General features: G+C 48.6%; 2 protein-coding genes across 2 annotated transcripts in view; both read left to right on the top strand.

The window, feature by feature from the left end:
* Positions 1-12168, top strand: part of LOC134067227 (pleckstrin homology domain-containing family G member 3) — a gene marked incomplete in the record, with an annotated part of 50365 nt that extends 38197 nt beyond the window's left edge. The window contains 5 exon segments of the mRNA XM_062522369.1: positions 2176-2186; positions 3046-3381; positions 4713-4826; positions 7151-8636; positions 9169-12168. Coding sequence (XP_062378353.1) covers positions 2176-2186; positions 3046-3381; positions 4713-4826; positions 7151-8636; positions 9169-10175 — 2954 coding nt within the window.
* Positions 12169-13302: 1134 nt separating this feature from the next.
* On the top strand, positions 13303-19645 carry xgb (x globin). The gene is made up of 5 exons (XM_062523226.1): positions 13303-13619; positions 17255-17362; positions 18717-18837; positions 19086-19166; positions 19519-19645. The coding sequence occupies exons 1-5, from the start codon at positions 13450-13452 to the stop codon at positions 19639-19641; spliced, it is 603 nt and encodes a 200-aa protein (XP_062379210.1). The 5' UTR covers positions 13303-13449; the 3' UTR covers positions 19642-19645.
* Positions 19646-19749: the final 104 nt, after the last annotated feature.

Here is a 19749-nt window from a genome sequence, read left to right on the forward strand (position 1 = left end):
CCTCATTAATCTCCTCCTCTCTATTCCTCCTCACCTCCTCACAGTCACACATGACCAAATCCACAGCTCCAAATAATAGGACTTTAAATGATAATAACTGTTTCTCTCAGACGGTAAAGGTCACCTTGATGACTGATCAGCAGAAGAGAGAGAAATGATGAGAATGAGATTTTACTTTAATGACTCATACAGACCTGCTAGATCTCATCTCATCTTCTCACTGTTGCGTTTGAGAATACTTTATCAAATCATTTGACCTCTTTTGTCCTTTTTATCTTCAGAGCCAGCCAAGCAGATCAAGAAGTCCACCAAAGGTATAGCAACATTGTTTTTCTCTCTTCTTTTCTTTCTGTTCTTGTCTTTTCTTTTTTTTGGTCATGCTTTCTACAAAACCACCTAAAAGCTGATAAAAATGTCGCTGATCCTTGAGTTCATCAGCCAATCAAATTGTACTCCTCCTCTCTGTGTCCAATAAGCATCATGGCTTGAGCCACTGTGTTTTTACCTTGTTTGAAGAGCCAGAGGTGAAAGAGATAAGTGGTATGTTGAGATTAAAGCCTGAGGTGCCTAGAAAGTGGGCAAACAAAGGCAAAGATTGCGACTATTGTCAGTTGTTGCCTGGCATTTTGTTTACAGTTGTTTACAGTTCAATCTCACTTCACAGTGCCCCGCAGGACTGCACTGTGTTGCCTTTGCACTTGTACTGTGCACAATAACAATAAAGTTGAGTCTAATCTCATTTAATATGAGCACCTGAGTACATACAGTACAGTGTGTGGACAGCTAGTGGACCATGGGGAGCCATTAGTGGAGGTTTAGGATTAGACTAAAAGGCTGCACCTTTAAATAGATATGCGTCACTTTATTTATGATGCACCTGTACTCTAGCTTATCATGGTCTGTAGATGCAATAGATTCCATTTTTGGCTCTATTTTGACCTGGAGCAACACCACTGCCATTGTCCACATAGAGGTAGCAATGACAGACAATACACAGGGGGGAGATCTAAACATAGAGAAAGCTCCCCTGGTCAGAAAGGTGGACTTCTTGTCCACCTCATTTGGCGTGTTTTTTATGACTTCAAAGGCTTCGGGGGGAACTGGGCAGCCCCCGTGCGCCAGCCCCTCTGTGGCCAGATCAAAGGGCGGGCCCCCAGCCCTCTCCTCTGCACTCTTAATGATGTTAATTACCCGGCCCAGGCCCCGCGGCCTTTGTGGAGCCTACCGCTCCTCTCCGTGGTCAAATCCGCTTTTTGGCATCCGATGGCTGCCTCCTATTATACCGTCTAATTTAGTGGTAATGAAAGGCAAGGCTAAGCAGTTGGACATCATCCATTCTGTTCTTGTGGAACCGCCTCCACCCCCCCCCCCTCTCTCACACACTCTTTCTCTCTCTCTCTCACACACACACACACACACACACACTCAATCTATCTGCCTTTCTCTCTCTCTTCCTCTTTCAATATCACATATTCTTTTTTCTAATTCAGTCTCTCCTCCTACCTTTATCTATCCATCCCTCTCTCTTTCTACCTCTCTCTCTACTTGACCCATTAGGGGTAGTGAAAAAGACCTAAGAATATTAAAGTAATGTCATTTTCATCTCATTGGGTGTATTCTGTTACAAAGGGATGGAACAGATATGTCAGAGTAAATTAGTAGCAGCTGTCCTGCTTTTTCCTGTTTCTAAATGATTTAATTACTCTGCCAAAGAGAAGCCATAATCCACCTTCAGCGGATGAGCAGAATATCATTATTATCAATTTAAACAGACCATTGGGGAGATAAAGTTGGAGACACCCATAAAAGCAGACACAACATAATAACAGACTGTTAGCATAATTGTTAGCGTAATTACAGACTCCTGTAAGTCTGAGCCAAGTATTCGGAGGCGCTCCAAGCATGACATTGAAAGTGTTTGTATGCGTCACACGCCAGCAAATCTGTCGCTGTATTTAGCTGAATCTCAGATGCATCATAAAATTGCCACTATTCAGAAGTCGTATTTGAGTGTGCTGTGCTGTGCTGTGCTGTGCTGTGCTGTGCTGTGCTGTGCTGTGTTGTGTGTGTTGTGTTGTGTTATGTCCTGGCATGTGTGAATAACCTTGGTTACTCTGATTTTTCTCTCCCCCATCTCTCCTGTCCCCAATGCTACTATCTGACTCCACCATGCAGCTGTTCTTAAGGTAAGCTTGTCAAGGTCACTCTTCTCTCTCTCTCTCTCTCTCTCTCTCTCTCTCTCCCTCCCTCTCTCTCTATCCATCTCTCTCTCTCTCTTTCTGTCTCTGAAACTCTTCCCCATGGGAAATATGTACTTTGAGTTCCTCTCTGTTCACTCGCTGCATCTCATCAGGCGTGAAAAAAGTTGTTCTTTTTTTTATTCACCTTCCTTTTTGCTCTCTAAATGCGCTCCTGCAGAGTAATCCTCTCACAGGTTTGACTCAGCAAAAGTTTGCCTCATTTCTTCGTGAATGTGTGTGTGTGTGAGTTTGTGTGCCTGTATGTGTGTGTGCGTGTATGTGTGTTTGTGTGTGTGTGTGCTCTCTATTTCTAAAAGACTGCTCCAGTGTGACGCGAAATCTATATTCGTTGCCAAGTGAGTTTCACAGGCCTGGCTGAAGGGATTATGCAGGAGCCTAAAAGGAATATTCCGGAAAAAGAATCTAATTCACGCTGATTCTCCACTCACCTCAAACTCCACCAAGCCCTTCAATGCATGTCTGGTGTCCTAATTTGGGTTTCATTCAATTCTTGTCATGGTTTTTAGTTTGGTGGAGCAAGTGGAAAATTAGTGTCTATGAGATTTGTTTAGTCTCCTGTTAGAATATTCCTCTAAATTATAAGTACATTTACTCATGCAAGCTTGAATGGGCTGCTTGCATTTTGTTCATCCATAGCCATCATCTTCCTACCTGTGTTGGATGATGCATATCCTCTCAAATCCTCATGCATTTGCTCTGTAAGAAATGGTTCAGCTGAAATACAGCCATGCATCGCCTGTTAACAGCTCCGTCACCCTTTAACATGTTTGACTTCACGCCGCAGCACGCAGAGAGTGTGGGCACCCTGCTGGTGGACAGTGCCAGTGACAGGTGCTCACTGCAGCCAGCGACCAGCCTCAGCTCCCTGGCCTCCAGTCTAAGCGAGTCCCAGGCTCCACCGAGGCCTTGTCTGGAAGACGGGCGCGAGGAGCTCGACTTGGGCACAGAGTCCGAGGAGAAGCTTAGGGGCGAGGAGGAGAAGGCGGAGGACTCACTGGCACGGAATGTTCCGGAGGTGGAGGTGGAGCAGCAGGAGCCACCGAAGATGGAGAAGGAGGAGGAGGAGAAAGAGAGAGGGAGCGAGGAGAAGGAGGAGGAGATTCTGATGGTGGACGACCAGGTAGCCGACTTTGCCAGCTCAATGCTGGCTGCCATCTCCTGCTGGCACTATAGGGCCCGGGCTTTGCTTTTCACTCGGTTCACAACGGTGAGGCTCTCAGCCACCCACTTCCACCTTCTTCGTGCCCCCCCACCCCTCATCATCACCTCACCCAACAACCCCGCATTTCTGCCATCCCATAATTACTCACCTGTTTTGCCGACCAATCGCATTCATCCCTCCGCATCACCTGATTGTCGGTCACTAACGGTACTACAGGCTGCGCATGTGGAGAGACTCGGTGCACTCACACTCTGGCTGCAGAGTTGCATGCTAAACGTCTAAACCAATGAGAAAGCGCATGAGGAATGTACTGATTGATTGCATGCATGTTCCCATGGTCAAGGGTGATGGCATGTTCGCCCTTGATTGACTGGCAACTAAATCACTGGTGCCTAGCCTGTATGACTGCAACTTTCCTCCTCATTTTCTCCCTTTGTCTTCAGTGTCTGGCTGGGTAAATGTACAGGAAAAGGTATTATGCATTCGCTGGCTGTGTCATGAGGCTTCTGTCAAAAGAGTTGTGTTTGGCGTGTTGTGTGTGGTGTGGTTTTGATGCGTTTGTCACATGATTTTTCCATGCCATTAATGAAGGTTAATGTGTTTGACAAGCTTTGGTTAAAGTCATAAGAGTATTGTTAAATAGCTCTCCACAGATTGAGGCTTTCAGGATGTCCAAATTACCTTGTGTTGGGTTGCCTACCACCATACGCCTCCTTTTAGGCACAGCAGAACAGTTCAGAGCTAATCAACCTACCGATTCAGCGCTAATTTGATTAATTATATTCCCTGCAAATTTGTAGACACAATGCTTTATTCAGCTAATGGATTTGCACTTCAAGAAGTGAAAACAGAGGGGATAGGCTCTGGCTTCAAAAGCAAATTTGGCTGTCAGATTTTACAGGCTATTGTAATACAGAGTGCCCTGTCATTGTAAAATCAAATTCACCCCCAAAGGTTCCCCTTTTATTTTTAATTATAGCGATATTTCAAAAGGTCACTCGTTCTACAATTGAGATTAACAATGGGCTAGCATTGCCTTATTTTATATACAACGATTGCCAGCACTTTTAAAAGTTCTCCCTTTACCTTCTGTTCCCTCCACACCCCTTCCCAGAGCCATTCATCATAGTGCACAAGCCAGGTAGACAGAGATAAAACTGAATGAATGGGGAGCTGGGACAGATAGGCATTTTTTCCCCTCACGGAAGCTCCTTTGTTAGAGTGTGTGAGTGTCCCCTCCGTGAGCTGGTGTGTCTGTGCCTGTTTATGCATTGGGCTGTGGCTTGCAGGATGGGGAGGGCTGCGCCGCTGTGGAGGAAGACCAGCCGGTCCCAGGAGAAGGGACCCAGACTGTCCCCGAGGAAGAGGCCACTGAGCCAGCCGTGGACCAGCTCAATGACCAGGTAGGGACGAGGGATGAGAGATGAGAGAGGGAACGATTGTGCCAGCAGCTCGATAACAGTGTAGATGTGGTGATGAGATATGTTTAGTGTGTCTGAGAGAGCTGTGTGTTCCGGTGGCTTTTCAGAATCCAGCAAGGCGTCACACTGACATTCTGCTGTCTATATGATCACTGAGCTATATGATGTCTCGCACCACAAGATTTGAATATCATGAGAAAGGCATGCAAAGGCGTGTGTGTGTGTGTGTGTGTGTGTGTGTGTGTGTGTGTGTGTGTGTGTGTGTGTGTGTGTGTGTGTGTGTGTGTGTGTGTGTGTGTGTGTGTGTGTGTGTGTGTGTGTGTGTGTGTGTGTGTGTGTGTGTGTGTGTGTGTGTGTGTGTGTGTGTGTGTGTGTGTGTGTGTGATTTTTCATTTTCACCTGATCCATGCCTTTTCAGTCTGCCCTACACAAGCACAGGCCCGCCACCTCTGTCCTCTGTCTCAGGTTTCCCCAGCTCTAGCTCCCAGTGCAGAAATGAAAACATGAGTGGCATTTAACAGAAAGGACAGAGCTCTTCCTCCATACATCAGGAATGGCCTTTAGACTTCATCCTACGCCATACATTACACGCTCCTCCTCCTCTCCCTCCTCCTCTCCCTCCTCACCACTCCAGATCGCTCGCTTCAGTGTGTTTCCCAATCAGCTCAACTCACCTAATACTGCTAATCAGAAGCAGCGGGAATAGAAATGGCTCTGTGAATTACAGAGTCCTACAGAAATGCAGTGAGTTTGACGTGGATGTGCTGGAGTGGAACATCCTGAGAGAGGAGCAGTGCAGGGATCTAGCTGGACACAGACACACTAGTAGTGGACACTGAAACAGACCCCTCATCTGATATTGGATTTTATTTCATTTATGTACACTGTATAGCAGCAATATCAATAGACATAGTCTAAAAACACAGAATCTAAAACCTGAATCCCTCAGAGCAAACATAAGATGATAATGGCAAATAAAAAGCCCTTTAACAGGAATACCCCCGCCCCCCTCCCCCCAGCTGAACCCAGCCACTTTGATCTGGTGTGATACTGCAGGAGCATGGCCCAGTCTACTGTACATCTCCATTTGGAACTATTGGACCTCTACTTGTCCTCTTCACTATGCTTTCTCTCTCTCTCTCTCTCTCTCTCTCTCTTTCTTTCTCTCTCTCTCTCTCTCTCTCTCTCTCTCTCTCTCTCTCTCTCTCTCTCTCTCTCTCTCTCTCTCTCTGTCTATCCCCCCCCCTCTGTGCAGTCACATGAGAAGAGGGGCTGTTTTTCACAACAGGAAGGGAAGAGTCTGTCACAAGTAATTCCTCTGCCTCATTTTTCTGCTAATCATCATCTGCACAGCTCAGCATGTGGCCACAAAATAAATGCGTGTGTCAGTAGCATTCCCTCTACGCTTGGCTAGGGACGGATGCTTTCTTAGTGGTGTGTGTGTCTGTGTGTGTTTGTGTGGGTGTGTATGTGTATGTGTGTGTATGACTGTTTGCTTGCACATGAGAGACAGTGAGCATGAGGCAGAGAGAGAGAGCGAGTGAGCAAGAGAGACAGAGAGAGAGAAGAGAGTCAGAGTGCTACAGGAGACATGCTGAGAGAGGAGAGACTTGGAGGGCTAGCGGAGACGTGCTGATGGATGCTGGGTGTCTGTGGCTCTCCCGATGGGACGTCCCCAAACAGGCGTGATGTCTCCGGCGTCTCCGTCTCCGGCTCCTCTCCTCGTGTCTTATCTCCTGCCACCAGTCCCTGGGCCGCTCCCCTAACATGGCAAGGCAGTGCCAAGCGCAGATGGCTGTATCCACTAAATCAGGCTCTATTAAATGCCTGGGGGGTCTAATCACTCAGATGGAGAGAGAGACAGAGAGACAGATCGAGAGACAGACAGAGAGAGAGAGAGAGAGAGAGAGAGATGGAGAGACGTTGGGGATTGGAGGGCAAGGCTCAGTGAACAAACAGATGAGTTGTTGCATTCGTGACCTGCATACTTTGACGTGTGTGTGTGTGTTTGTCTGTGATGATGTGATGGTTTAGCCTGATGTGACCTCACTTCAGTCCAGTGGACACGGACACACACACACACATACACACACACACACATCACAGAGAGAGACACCAACGTTGACATAAAAAAATCAAACATCATTCCAAATGAAAGGGATGTCATGGATCCCTTGAACTGCTTAGTAGAACTAATTTCATAAATATGGATTTGCTTTGCTCCTAATTTCCTTGTGGCATCATGCTGATGAGTTTATGAGCATGTCCTTAAGTGACACTCTCCCCTTCTCCCTCCCTCCCCACAGACCTCAGCAGAGGAGCGGTCTCCTCAGGACAGCACTGGCCAGCACGAGAGCCCTGTGGAGACCTGGACGACCATTCCCCACATCCACATCGAGGAGTGCCCCGAACTAGCGCCCAGCGGTGGACGGCAGGCTGAAGTGGACGAGTGTTTGGGGGATGCGTCGGCTGGTGATGAGGACGGCTTGGATACGAGCGCTGTGGGCCAGGAGGAGAAGAATAGCTTCAACAGCGGGACGTTCTCCGAGGAAGAGGAGGAGGCGGTCGCCATGGAGACGGAAGCCTCCGGCAGCAGCATCCTCCCTCCGTCGGTGCTGGACCAGGCGAGCGTGATCGTGGAGCGCTTCGCGGGCAGCCTCTCGCGGAGGAACAGCCTGGTGATGACCGGCGACCTCCCGCTCACCACCACCACCCAACAGTCAGGGCTCCTGACCGGCTGCCCCCCGCCCCTGGCCACCTCCCTCCCGAAGCCTGCGGCCTCTGACCCGCCGGCCCCGGCCCCCGCGGCGGAGCAGGACCGGACGGCCCAGCGGAGGCAGGACTCCACGCTGTCCAAGCGGGACCAGCTGCTGATCCACAAGATCCGCCACTACTACGAGCGCGCCGAGCACCAGGACGTGGGCTTCTGCATCAAGCGGCGCGAGAGCCTCTCCTACATCCCCGCCGGCCTGGTGCGCCACCTCAGCCGCCAGATCGACAGCAGCCCCACCGACGACACCGCCACCGCCGCCGCCGCCGCCGCCAACAGGAAGGGAAGCCCCAGCGCGCGCCCCACGTCCTGGTCCGTGTTCAGTCTCCCCGGGCTGGACAAGAGGGACGAGGCGCCCAAGTCCTCGGCCAAAGACAGAGCTGCGGCGTGCTCGGCCACTGGGGACAGGAGCCCTAAAAGGAGAGCGGTCAGCATCAGCGATGAAGAATTCCACTCGCCCTCTCACATGCTCCCAGTGTGGCAGGACATGGAGGCAGAGGTGACCGAGGCGCGGGATGACCGACAGCCCAATGCAGAGACCGAGGACGACCAGACTGGACACGACGTCCCGACAGTTGACCACGAGAGCCTCCCCAGTCGGGAGCGCAGGCGTGCCGAGGGCGGCGAGTCTCTGCGGATCCAGGAAGAATGTGAGGTCAGCACGGTGGTGACCGATGCGTCCACTGCCCCCACCCCTCCTGTGTTCCTGTCCCCCACCAAAGAGGAGGCACCAGGGCTGGAGCCGGAGAACAGAGGCTCCGACAGGCACGTCCAGACTGGCCGGCCACCGCGGGCGCCCCTGCCCAGGATCATCACCCTGCGCTCGGGCGCCGAGGAGGAGCAGATCCTGCAGGACGTGGAGAAGGTGAAGAACAAGGTGTTCCAGCTGGCCCGCCAGTACAGCCAGCGCATCAAGAACAACCGGCCCGTGCTGAGAGCCAGGACCAGGGAGACGGACAGCTGCCTGACCCCCAAGAACCTGGCCTCTGTCCAGGAGGAGAGGAGTCCAGTGAGGGACAAGGGTAGGTGCACTGGTGACCCAATTTTGAATTCATCAAAAGCTAGACAAGTTTCAGTTTCAGGTATTTTGCCCAGTAAAACCAAATTTAAAAACAGTATGTGCATGAACCTGTCAACCATCTATGCTACCTTTATTTTTGCCAGGGCTCTTGAGATTACAAATTGTATTTTCGAGTGCACCCTGACAAAGACAGCAGGCTTAGGGCAGAAACTGCATGCAGGAGCATGAAATGACAATAAGAGACAGTTGGTGAAGTACATTGAATACGTAATCAAATATTACACAGGCGAAAAAGAGGTGGCCTGTAAAAATTCACAAGCAAATATTTCTTCCTCAAGTTTGTTTATGCTGTCTATTTGTCTTTTGCATTTCACGCCTGTCTGCTTTTTACATCTGCCTGTTTCTCTCTCTCTCTCTCTTTCTTTCTCTCTCTCTCCCTCCCCCCCTCTCTCCCTCCCTCTCTCTCGCTCTCCCTCTCTGACACACACACTGTGTAGTACATCAGTATAGTGATGTGTTGTTTTGTGTTCCAGGCTCGGCCGGCCTCTTCCTCTCTCTCAGCTCCTATGACCAGGTGACCATTCAGGAGCTGAAGCTACGCAGTCCGTCTCCCGGCGCCACCACCACCAGCTCGGCGGGCAGCTCCCGTGTCCAGTCCCCCAGCCCTGGCACCAGCGCCAGCACCGGCCCTCCCCTGAGCCCCAGCGCCGTGGAGCCCTTCCCCTGGCCCGACGTCAGAGAGCTGCGCTCCAAATACGCCCCCGGCCGGACCGGCGGCGCCATCGGCATCTGCCGCAGCCACTCCACCCCCGACAAGATGATGATGATGATGATGATGGCGGAGGGGGAGGAGGAAGAGGGGGGCGAGGAGAGGGAGAGGGCGCGGACGTCACTGAGTCGCTCCAGTTCCAACTCCAGCAGCTGCCTCTCCCCGGAGCCAAGAGGCTCCCTGCCGGACATCAGCTCTGCCGTCACTGCCTCGGCCAGCGATGTCCGCTACTGTGGCCTGGGCAGCGATGCCCAGCTCGGCATGGGCACAGCTGGGCAGCAGGAGAAGAATGGAGGGGCTTGTGCCCCCAGGCTGTTCCGGGTGAGCTCTCTGGATCACGTCATGGGCACACTGCATATCAACGAGCCACAGCCACAGCAGCCGCCACCGCCGCAGCAGAGCCCAACCAGGTCACACAAGGACACCCGCAGGTGTGCAGGAGATGCCAGGCTGACGCAAGACAATAGGCTTGTCGCCGCGGAAACGGTCAGCGTGCCCTTGACAGGCCACCGGGAGGGGAAGGGGAGCGAGACGAAAGAGGAGCGTCACCAAAGGCACCAGAACCTCCTGAACGGGGGCGCGGAGGACAGCAGGTCGGCCCTGGAGCTGGAGGCCTGGAGGAGCCTGCGCAGGAGGGACTGGAGGACTTACGAGAGGCTCCAGAGCGCCCACCGCTACTCCACAGGCTCGCTCAGGAGACTGGACAGCGGCCAGCACAGCCTGGTCAAGAACCTACGGGAGAAATTCCAAAGCCTGAGCTCATATACATAAAACTATACGTTAGACATATGGGGTTTGTATATACTGTATGTACAACTGTCTGATCACTGGCTTCAGCATGCTCAAGGTGAGAGTGAATAAGCACCTGATGGGAAATGGGAATCGGTACTGTGTGTTCATCAGACTTGAGTCTGTGCATCAGGTTGGCCAGTAACTCAACTGTTCATTGCCAGATTGGCAGCTCACTCTGGCACGGTTTGGCCACAGCAGGGCCTGATCTGCATTAGACCAGGACTAAATTCTCATGGCATTAGGAGCAGATTTGCACTAACTCAGGGCCAGATCTGTACCGCATCAGAGCCAGATCCAAACCGGATCAGCAGGACCGGCTCTGCACCACATCTGGCCCAGATCAGTGCCAGTTTAGTTCCAGAGTTTGCTGCCATGTCACTTGCCATTGCTTGTTGTAAGGTCATATACATTGCTATGTGCTAGTGGTAAGGTCATATACTGTACATTACTATGTGCTTGTGGTAAGGTCATATACTGTACATTACTATGTGCTTGTGGTAAGGTCATATACATTATTATTGTTGGAATTGGTTTATCTTCTTATTTCTGGACACATCCTGCAGTATCTGGGAACCTGTTAAGGGATACGTAGCAATCATGAAAGGCTCCTATTTAACTTTTTTTAAGAATAAGTCTTACAGAAACCATTGTACATTTGTCTATACCTGTACTCTCTTTACTTTTTATTCACAAATGTGGATATTTTAAGATGTATATACGCTTCAATAATGAGGAAAGATATATTCACTTTTCACTCATCGGTCAGAGAAAATGTATCCTTTGTTGAAAAAGATTGTTTTGTATTCATCTTTAACACATCTGTACATTGTAATGCAATAAGGGTTTGGGTCCCATAGCGAGCCCTTGCTAATGAGACATGAGCTCTCTTCTAAGGCCCAGTAGGCTCCTGTGCTGTGTTTAGATGTGGAGGTGCTGAGAGACACCACCTGATTTGGCCAACGGCTGACACATTGCCCAGGTGTTGATGGCCTCCTGTGACTTCTGAGACGGCAAAATAATTGGCAACACTTTGTTTGACACAAATCAAAAGGTGTTGGTTAAATGACTCACCTGAGAAGAGATGAGGTGTAATGTCATATTGTTGAAGTAAGACTCTCTAAAGTAGGATTCTTTAAACAGGCGCCTCTTTTCACCAAGACAGATTTCATGACACCGCTGCTTTTGTAGTGTGCTACTTTACACGTGTAATGACAAAGGGACTTCTGGGTACTTTGGCGTAATGGATCATGGTATGGTCCTCTTCTTAGGCACAGCCACAGGGACTATCGGGGAGGTGACCATAGGTGACCATTTTCTATTTAAGTTATGTTTATTCCCCCATATTGATGTGACCCATGTTCATCACTTGAATGTTTCAGTCGGTCCTAGTGTTTTGAACCCCCATAACCAGGCCAGCACTACAAGTCCACTTCAATTCACCGTGGTTATTTTGTTTGTTGTGTTTTGCCTTGTGCTACAGTGACTGTATGCCTGTACGCACCTGCTTTGACCGTAACTCCAACATGGTTCTTATTAGGATCAGCTCAAAAGTTGCCAGGAAATCATCTCAAATCGCCAGCACAGTGAAAAAGTGAGCAAGTTGTGTATTGACTGTTTTTTTTTTTTTTGCTGTGCTGCATCAGCATGCATCTTGTTAGGGCTCTCACAGCTGCTGCACATTCTGTCCGCTCTCCGATCTGCTCACACACCCAGAGCTGGTCAGCACTGTCCAGATGATGTAAGAAGTGAATCAGATGGTCATTTAACATGCTCCGTCTTTCCTAATCATGCACGACATCAGTCCAACCCTGAAACGCAATCTCCTCAGCAAGCAGCAATCTCACAACTGTCAACACTATGATAATTAGCCCAACACTACTATCTGTATAGTATTTTAAAGATGTCACCTGTGGTGTTGTTCCTGTCTATTAAATAAATGTGGTTGATCAAATAAAGGCACTGTGTAACCCTGTATGTTGGGCCTCTTTTTGCTCTGTGTGCTCTGTGAAAACATTACATTACTAAACCAACCAGTGGCACAGCGGGGAGATTCCTCCCATTCATCCATACATTCAGTCCAAACGTACCCAATGTTATAAATCCCAGCCATATGATGACAGGGGCTGGCTCGTAGCTCTGTCCAGATGAGTGCAGTGATGGCATGCAGTGGGAGAGGAGTGTGTTTTCTTTCCCCCAGGATCACGTGGAAGCTCTCAGACGATGGCCTCTGGCACGGCGGGCGCTGCCCTCTTTCATCCGGCGGGCATGAGAACAGGATTAGGCTGATGGGTCTCAGCACGCGGGCGCCGGAGTCCGTGCCCGGGTTGGTTTTTCAAAGGGTGGTCTGTCAGTATCACAGCCCATCAGAGTCAATCAGCCTTTAGCCTGTACATGAGGCTGCCCTGCAAGCAGGCAGGCAGGCCAGTGCACTCTTGTTTTAGGCTGTCATGATCATGCCATTAAAATCCTGACAAACGGCTCTTTAGAAAAGTCCCCAATGCCACTTTCACAGGAGCCCACGGCAAGACATGTAGCCAAGAGAAGCTATCAGAGAGCCTGATGAGAACATGCACTGCAGCTGATTCATGGCAGGCTCCTAGTTTGTTACCTGCAAGATTGGCGCCTACAGTATGCATTGGTTACACTGAGGCTGTGCGTCCTAGTGTTGGTACTATGTTGCAGTTTCTTTCTATGCTATATTATTAGGTAGAACTAAACTAGAGTGAACTAGAGAACTAGAGTGTGCCCATCATCCCAGTCCACAACCTGCTATATACTAAGTGTGTAGTTATTACTCGTGGATGCATTGTGAAAGGGTATCTGAAGAAGCTCAAGTAATGTGAGCTCACGTTTATTACACTTCAAATCTAACTCTAATAATAGACTATATGAATGGCAGCTAAGTTGACGAAATTGAAAACTGCAATTTGGATACCATTGTTCATCTATATTTTTATTTCCACCCCCAAAAATAGCCATCATACCATTTTTATAGAAGTAACTGTTAAGACTCCACCTCTTCTTCACGCGCAGGTTACAGGTTCCGAACTCCGCTTTGCACACCGCTCCGGGATCGTGCGCCTCGACGGAGGAAACATTATGGGAATACGCGGAAAATACGCGCGCTAGAGGCGTCTACTTCACCAAGCCTCTGCGCCGGCACTGTTATTTCTGTGGAACAAAAATTATCGTCTGTCCGGTTATCTCTATTCTTACTGCCAATTTCGAGCTTGAGTTTATAATCACACAAAAAATGGGATGCGCAATATCAGGGCTGGGTTTGGCACCCAGGCAGACGACAGAGCCGAAGAGTGAAGAGGATGCTGTTGCGCACCTTACTGGAGACCAGATCGACATGATCAAAGATTCTTGGAAAGTTATTCAGGAAGATATAGCGAAAGTTGGAATTATCATGTTTGTCAGGTGAGAGGAAAATTATTTATAAAATACGTGAATGTCAGACGTCGTAACATACAGTACATTATACATGTCACTGCCACTGTCAAACTCTTGATAATATGCTATTATGACAGCCTACCAATGTGAGGAAAGTCTTCCACATTGCGCAGAACTGTAATATTTTGACGGTAACTTCGTGGCAAGATTAATATGACGAGTTGACATCTTTTTCACAGGAAGAAAGATGTTTTTTTTTTTTAATCACGCCGCTAGTTTCAGCGGGAAGGCTATGCGAGGCGAATGTCACTGACCAGCTCCATCCATTTTCACGCAGGGCTTACAATGTCTGTGGTAATACCGCAGCTGTTCTTCTCAACAGTAGTCAAAGGGAATCAGAAGGATTAAAACGGACGTTTGTAGAATGTGCTGAAATTCCCAGTGGATTTGAATGCCCATTTGCTTGTATTTTTAATATTTGCAAAGATATTTGGTTGTGATGCCACTGTAACTGCACTCTGCTCTGTGCTGGGCTGGAACTCTTGAAATCTTCATCTCCATGCCTCTACATGTAAAGAAAACCAGTCACCAGTTAGCCTACAGTGTGTTTAGGATCAACAAATGTCATTAATGTTTCCAAAATGTAGTTTATTTGTTCAAATAAATTGACATGTTCAACATTTAGGGCACCCAGTCTCTCAAGCAGTGAACCTGCAGCCTTGTGTGTGTGTGTGCGCGCGCGTGTGTGTGTGCGTGTGTGTGTGCGTGTGTGTGTGTGTGTGTGTGTGTGTGTGTGTGTGTGTGTGTGTGTGTCTACACAGTAAGCTTATATAGGTTATGTAGGTTGCAGCAGCATTGTAGATGCGTGGCCTTACACAGTGGCCTTACACGCAATCTTGAGTGGTGTGATGTATCTAGACACAGGCGCGTATATAGGAAGCACATAAGGAGACAGTATGTGTGTTGTGTGTGTGTGTGTGTGTGTGTGTGTGTGTGTCAGGGTGGGGGTTGGGGGATAGAGAACAACACGAGGCAGGCAGACACTGAGCTCTGTGTCCCCCGGGAGCACATCCAGACCAGGGAGGAGATTGACCTTAGCGTGTTGGCCTGGAAGCAGCCGCGGCGGCAGAGGCCTCTGTGGCGGGGCTGAGCGAGGAGCCCTCTGGGCCTGCACGGCTAGAGAGACTCACTAGCAGGTGGAGCTCACAGAGCAACTTGCATATTCCATCTCCTGCGGGCCGCTCCAAGTCATTTGGAATGCGGAGGAGCGTGCTGCTCACTGCTCCTGGTTTTACGTGTCTGTGTGCATTGGGCCTTTGTATTTACTCCAAAGACTGCAGCTGTCTGTGTGTGGACACATACAAACGTGATAATAAAGTTGACTTTGAGTGCCCGTTGTGAGGGAACACAAACATGCAAACAGAAGGCCATTTCTGTTACGAACAGATGACAAGCAATGACAAATCACTCACACAACAGGAATACCTTAGTCTCTCTCATTAAAGGGAGGGAGGAGGGAGGGGTGGGGTGTGGAGGGGCAGGGTGGGGTGGGGTACAGATTTATGAGCAAAATCATCCTGGCATTCATAATTGTGTGGAACAGGAGCCTACTTTCCACAGGGTGCATGGGAACACTCTGGGTAGGCACAGCAGGGGATGCATGCACAAGCAAACTTCAGCTCTAGGAGTGCGTGTTCTGAATCAAGGTTTACAGCATGGCACCCCACTGGAGCTGTTCTTGAGCCTTCACACCTACTTGTGTTTTTATGACTCTCTCCAGAGGACTCGTGGACATTGATAAACAATTTTATCCTTTTCAGTTTCCTCACAATTCTCTTTTTTTTCTAATCAGCTGCCATGCAGGGACGTGCGTTGTTGTTTTTCTGTGCTGCAAAAGTGGACTGACATTTCATTCTGGCAAGACCATATCTCTCATCATCTGCTTCCATCAGCCTCCAAAAGTGGACTAAGTCCCACATCCGTCTTAAGCGACAGCAGCCATTACCAGCGAGAGCTCTGTTCCAATCACTCCCCCTCCCCTCACACATCCCAGGCCCCAGCACAGCGCCGTGGACTCCTTCTCCCTCATTTGCTTTTGACACAGCGGCCACCTCATTGTGAAGACACTAATGTTTATGACAGCTCATGGGGAGAGGTGAGCAAACCATGCGGCTAACCAGGGGCTCTTTGCAGGGGAGGGGTGTGAAGAGAGTGCAAATGGGCATGGAGTTAAACCCAGGCTCTCCTACCCCCACACTTCCCCCGACAACAACAGGTAGAGTTAGAATCATATCTGGCCCCCGTATTCTCAACCTCTACACTACGCGTAGGCCCTATGGCACACCTAGGGCTGGGCAATAGGACTTCAAATCCATATCACAATTTAGCGATTAACTGACATTAGGAAGATTAAGGCAATGAGAGGTTCTAGATGCATTTTGGCTTTTTGCCCTCGGCACGCCTAGCCGCTCCTGCGTCTTTCACCTCTCCTCTCTTTGTTTCTGCAATGACAACACACCACAGGGGGTTCATAAACATGTGGTAATGGATCAATTTGAACTCTCCTTACACTCTGTATCAAAGAACTTAATGGGAAATGGCTTAGAAAACAGACGTGTTCAGGGCTCAAATGGCACTTTTTGTCTGAGAATGTTCCATGACTGTGCAGGTTGTATTCCTGCAGGTATGACTTACCAGCACCTAACTATTTGGTGACGAACATCTTGTTCATTCCAGCTCGTCAGTGCTCAGATAACTACATGACTAATATCCACCGTGACACATTGGGTAGAACAATTATGCTCTCCGTGGGACCACTAACCCTGATCCTCATCACTACTGCCAACAGTTAATTGTAGCAGCTGCTGGGTTGAAGATGGGGCTGGAGAGATGTCATCAAGACACCACTGTGAGTGTTTGAGAGGGCAGTTATTCTAGGTAGAGTTTGATGGAACCCTGCCACGGCTCACATGTTGTTTCTCCTTCGTTTCCAGAAAGATTGGATGAAAAAAAAAGCCCAATGAATCTTCCACCACAGACTGCAGAGTAGAGACAGAAAGAGAGGAAGTGAAATCTGTGTTTGCACCTTGCCCTCCTGTTTCATGTCTCTTCCACTCACTTTCTCATCCTCATTGTACTGTCACTGACTTCAGCCTTTCATTTCCTTTCCTCTCCAAAGCTCGGCAGTCTCTCCAGCGTGGTCGTCTCCAAAAAGACTAACCATGTTCTTTTTTCTGCCTGACCCACAGGCAACTGCTTCAGTAGTCTCTTTATGGGCAGCACATTCTCTCTCTTTCACAGCACCCTCCTCCGTGCGTCTGATTGCAGCATGTAGGCTAGCCGGCGGAGCAGTGTTAGTGGAGGTCAGGTCAGAAGAGAAGAAAAGAGCCTGTCCAATCAGTGTCATTGGTTTTCCCTCTTTATGACAGAGGCCTGGCCTGTAGTCTATGCACATGTGGGTGCATGAAATATTGATAAGTTCATACTGATAGCCTTGAGAAATCACAGTAGTTCATAGGGATGGCATTAGCCTTGCAAAAGGAAGTTCAGCGCAAGGGAGGTTTGGGGTTTGGGGTATCAAAGTGAATATAAACGGACTGCTATGACATTACTTACATTTCCAGCTCATGAAAGCTCAGAGGTGTCTGTTGTCTTGGAAACAGGCTGTTTGAAACTCACCCTGAGTGCAAGGATGTCTTCTTCCTGTTCCGCGATGTGGAGGACCTGGAGAGGTTACGCACAAGCAGGGAGCTCCGAGCCCATGGCCTAAGGTCAGTCAGCCCAGCGGGCTGTGTCTCTCTCTCCCTCCTATCCTATTACTTATGCATGGAGCTCAGCACCCTGTGGACATCCATCTCAGCATATCATAATACTGCCGGCTTCAGCATTCAGCAGCCACAATCGAGCAATTGATGTGTGGGTAACCAAAACAATGTTTGATCATAATGATATGCAATGATGTTCCTGAAAGAATATGAGCAGCATAGTTGAGTGATATTCAAAGAATCTTCAGCACAGTCAGACCAAGACTGGCCTATTAGGTTTCTAATTTAAGCCGCATGCCATGGTCTCATTTCCTTTCAGAATTCAAAGTCATCATTCAGATGGCCAGACTGTGACTGACATCTGGAAAATTATTGGGGACTGAATATAATAGAGCATTCTGAAAACATTCATCATGCGAGCCAAACTTAATCGCACAAATCTAACCAGCACTATTTATTTGTTAGGAAGCTGAGGAGGCAGGTGGGGTTTCAAGTTTCAAAACATCAGCAGCACTGACATGTCAGTTGACTTTGCAGCTAGTATAGCCTTTAAATGTCTGCCTCAAGTTTTAGTGGCCTGTATTTCTATTATGGGCTGCGGTCTGAATGCACACCGGCTCATCAAATATATTCATTAGTGAATGAGCAGTTGTAAAGTCTTTCAATTTTGCTTCCTTTATCAACATCAGTGTTTTTCCCCAATCACACAGCTCTTGAGAGCACACTCAGTTTCTCCTCCTAAGCGTCATCTCCATCTGGTTGGCTGTCCAGCCCTCATCGGACTATGAATGCACCTAATCCAAAGTGCGAGCCCTTCACTGCGTGCTCGCTGCTCCGCTGTGTTTGGCTAGAACACTGCACCTTTTTATGTGGTTATCCCCATGAAAGGCCAATAACACCAATTAAGCCAGAGGGCTCCACTTAATCAAAGCCGCGGCTGCCTCGTCCGTGTGACTGAGCGGTCGCGATTGGCCTCAGTGGCTCTCCACCGACACCACAGACGTGCCACTCACACACGCTAGAAAAAGGCCAAGTGGCCCTTCTGTGTCAACCACTGACATTAGGCTAAATATTCTCGGTAGCCGCGAGGATGACAAAAAGTCTAATTTTCCTGAAACAAGTGTTTGCGATGACGACATTGATTCATTCTTCTGGCTGATATTGCTCCTGTAGCCCTTGAAGAGGAAACACCTCAGCGTTTAGCACTCAGAATATGGGCATGAGTGGCAAAATAAAATATGATGTGTTCATGAAATCATACAGGACAACATTAAGTAATTATGAAGGGCTCTTGTCTCACCACTTGTGCTCTAACACATAAACCATGTATACGTAAAGCAGTCTCTGTGCCCCTGAACAGAGTCATGTCCTTTATTGAGAAGACTGTGGCCAGACTGGACCAGCTGGAGAGGCTTGAACATCTTGCACTGGAACTGGGCAAGAGTCACTATCGCTACAACGCACCTCCAAAGTACTATGGGGTAAGATTACAGATACACAGTTTAGGCTGGCAACAGTGCCATTAATCAGACCATACGCTGTGTAAAAGCAACTGATGCTAGAGAAGCATCATTAATGATATAACCTGCAGCATTTAGATAGCAAAGTGTAAGAATATTTTGAGCAGGCATCTTAGGTCAATATCTGAAAGTAATAAAATGAACTTGATTAATGCACTATAGTGTTAAATTTAGGCTGTGCTCAGTTGACTTATTGATTCCTTTGTCAGTATGTTGGGGCAGAGTTCATCTGTGCTGTCCAGCCAATCCTAAAAGATCAATGGACCCCAGAACTAGAAGAGGCATGGAAGGTATGGCTGTCTCCTTTCCCTTCTCCCTCACTCAACCAAAGAGAAGACACATCAGGCTGTACATACTGTAGACGAATCCCTAGTTCTCCATATCCACTGACAAAAAGCATTTAGTCTAGGGTTTCAGTTCATCCTAAATGATACTAAATGATCTAAATGATACTATACATAAGCCATCATCACATACAAATCATTCAGTAAAGCAATGTCTAGCATGACTATGTAGACTTGAAAGGTTTAAGTTCTCTTGAAGGGACCTACAAAAAAGTTCCACTCATTTATGGTGCTGTTTTATGTATGGGTTGTGTTCCATAACTGCCCATTGTCGGTGCACATCTTGTCATTTCACCAGAGTCTGTTCCAGTACGTCACTGGGATCATGAAGCGAGGCTACCAGGAGGAGGAGCGGAGCAGACGCCATCACGTGGTCGTGTCTGCCAAGGAGCGGCCGGACAAGAAGAACACAGCCCTTTGAAGCGCCTCAGCTCCAGAGACTGTTTTACACCCCAGCAAGGAGACACGTCACATGTGGCTTATAGATGTGTATATACTGTATTTATTATTTGACTTTTTTGGCTATTTC

The sequence above is a fragment of the Sardina pilchardus genome, chromosome 20, assembly GCF_963854185.1.
Source record: "Sardina pilchardus chromosome 20, fSarPil1.1, whole genome shotgun sequence".
Classification (NCBI taxonomy): domain Eukaryota; kingdom Metazoa; phylum Chordata; class Actinopteri; order Clupeiformes; family Clupeidae; genus Sardina; species Sardina pilchardus.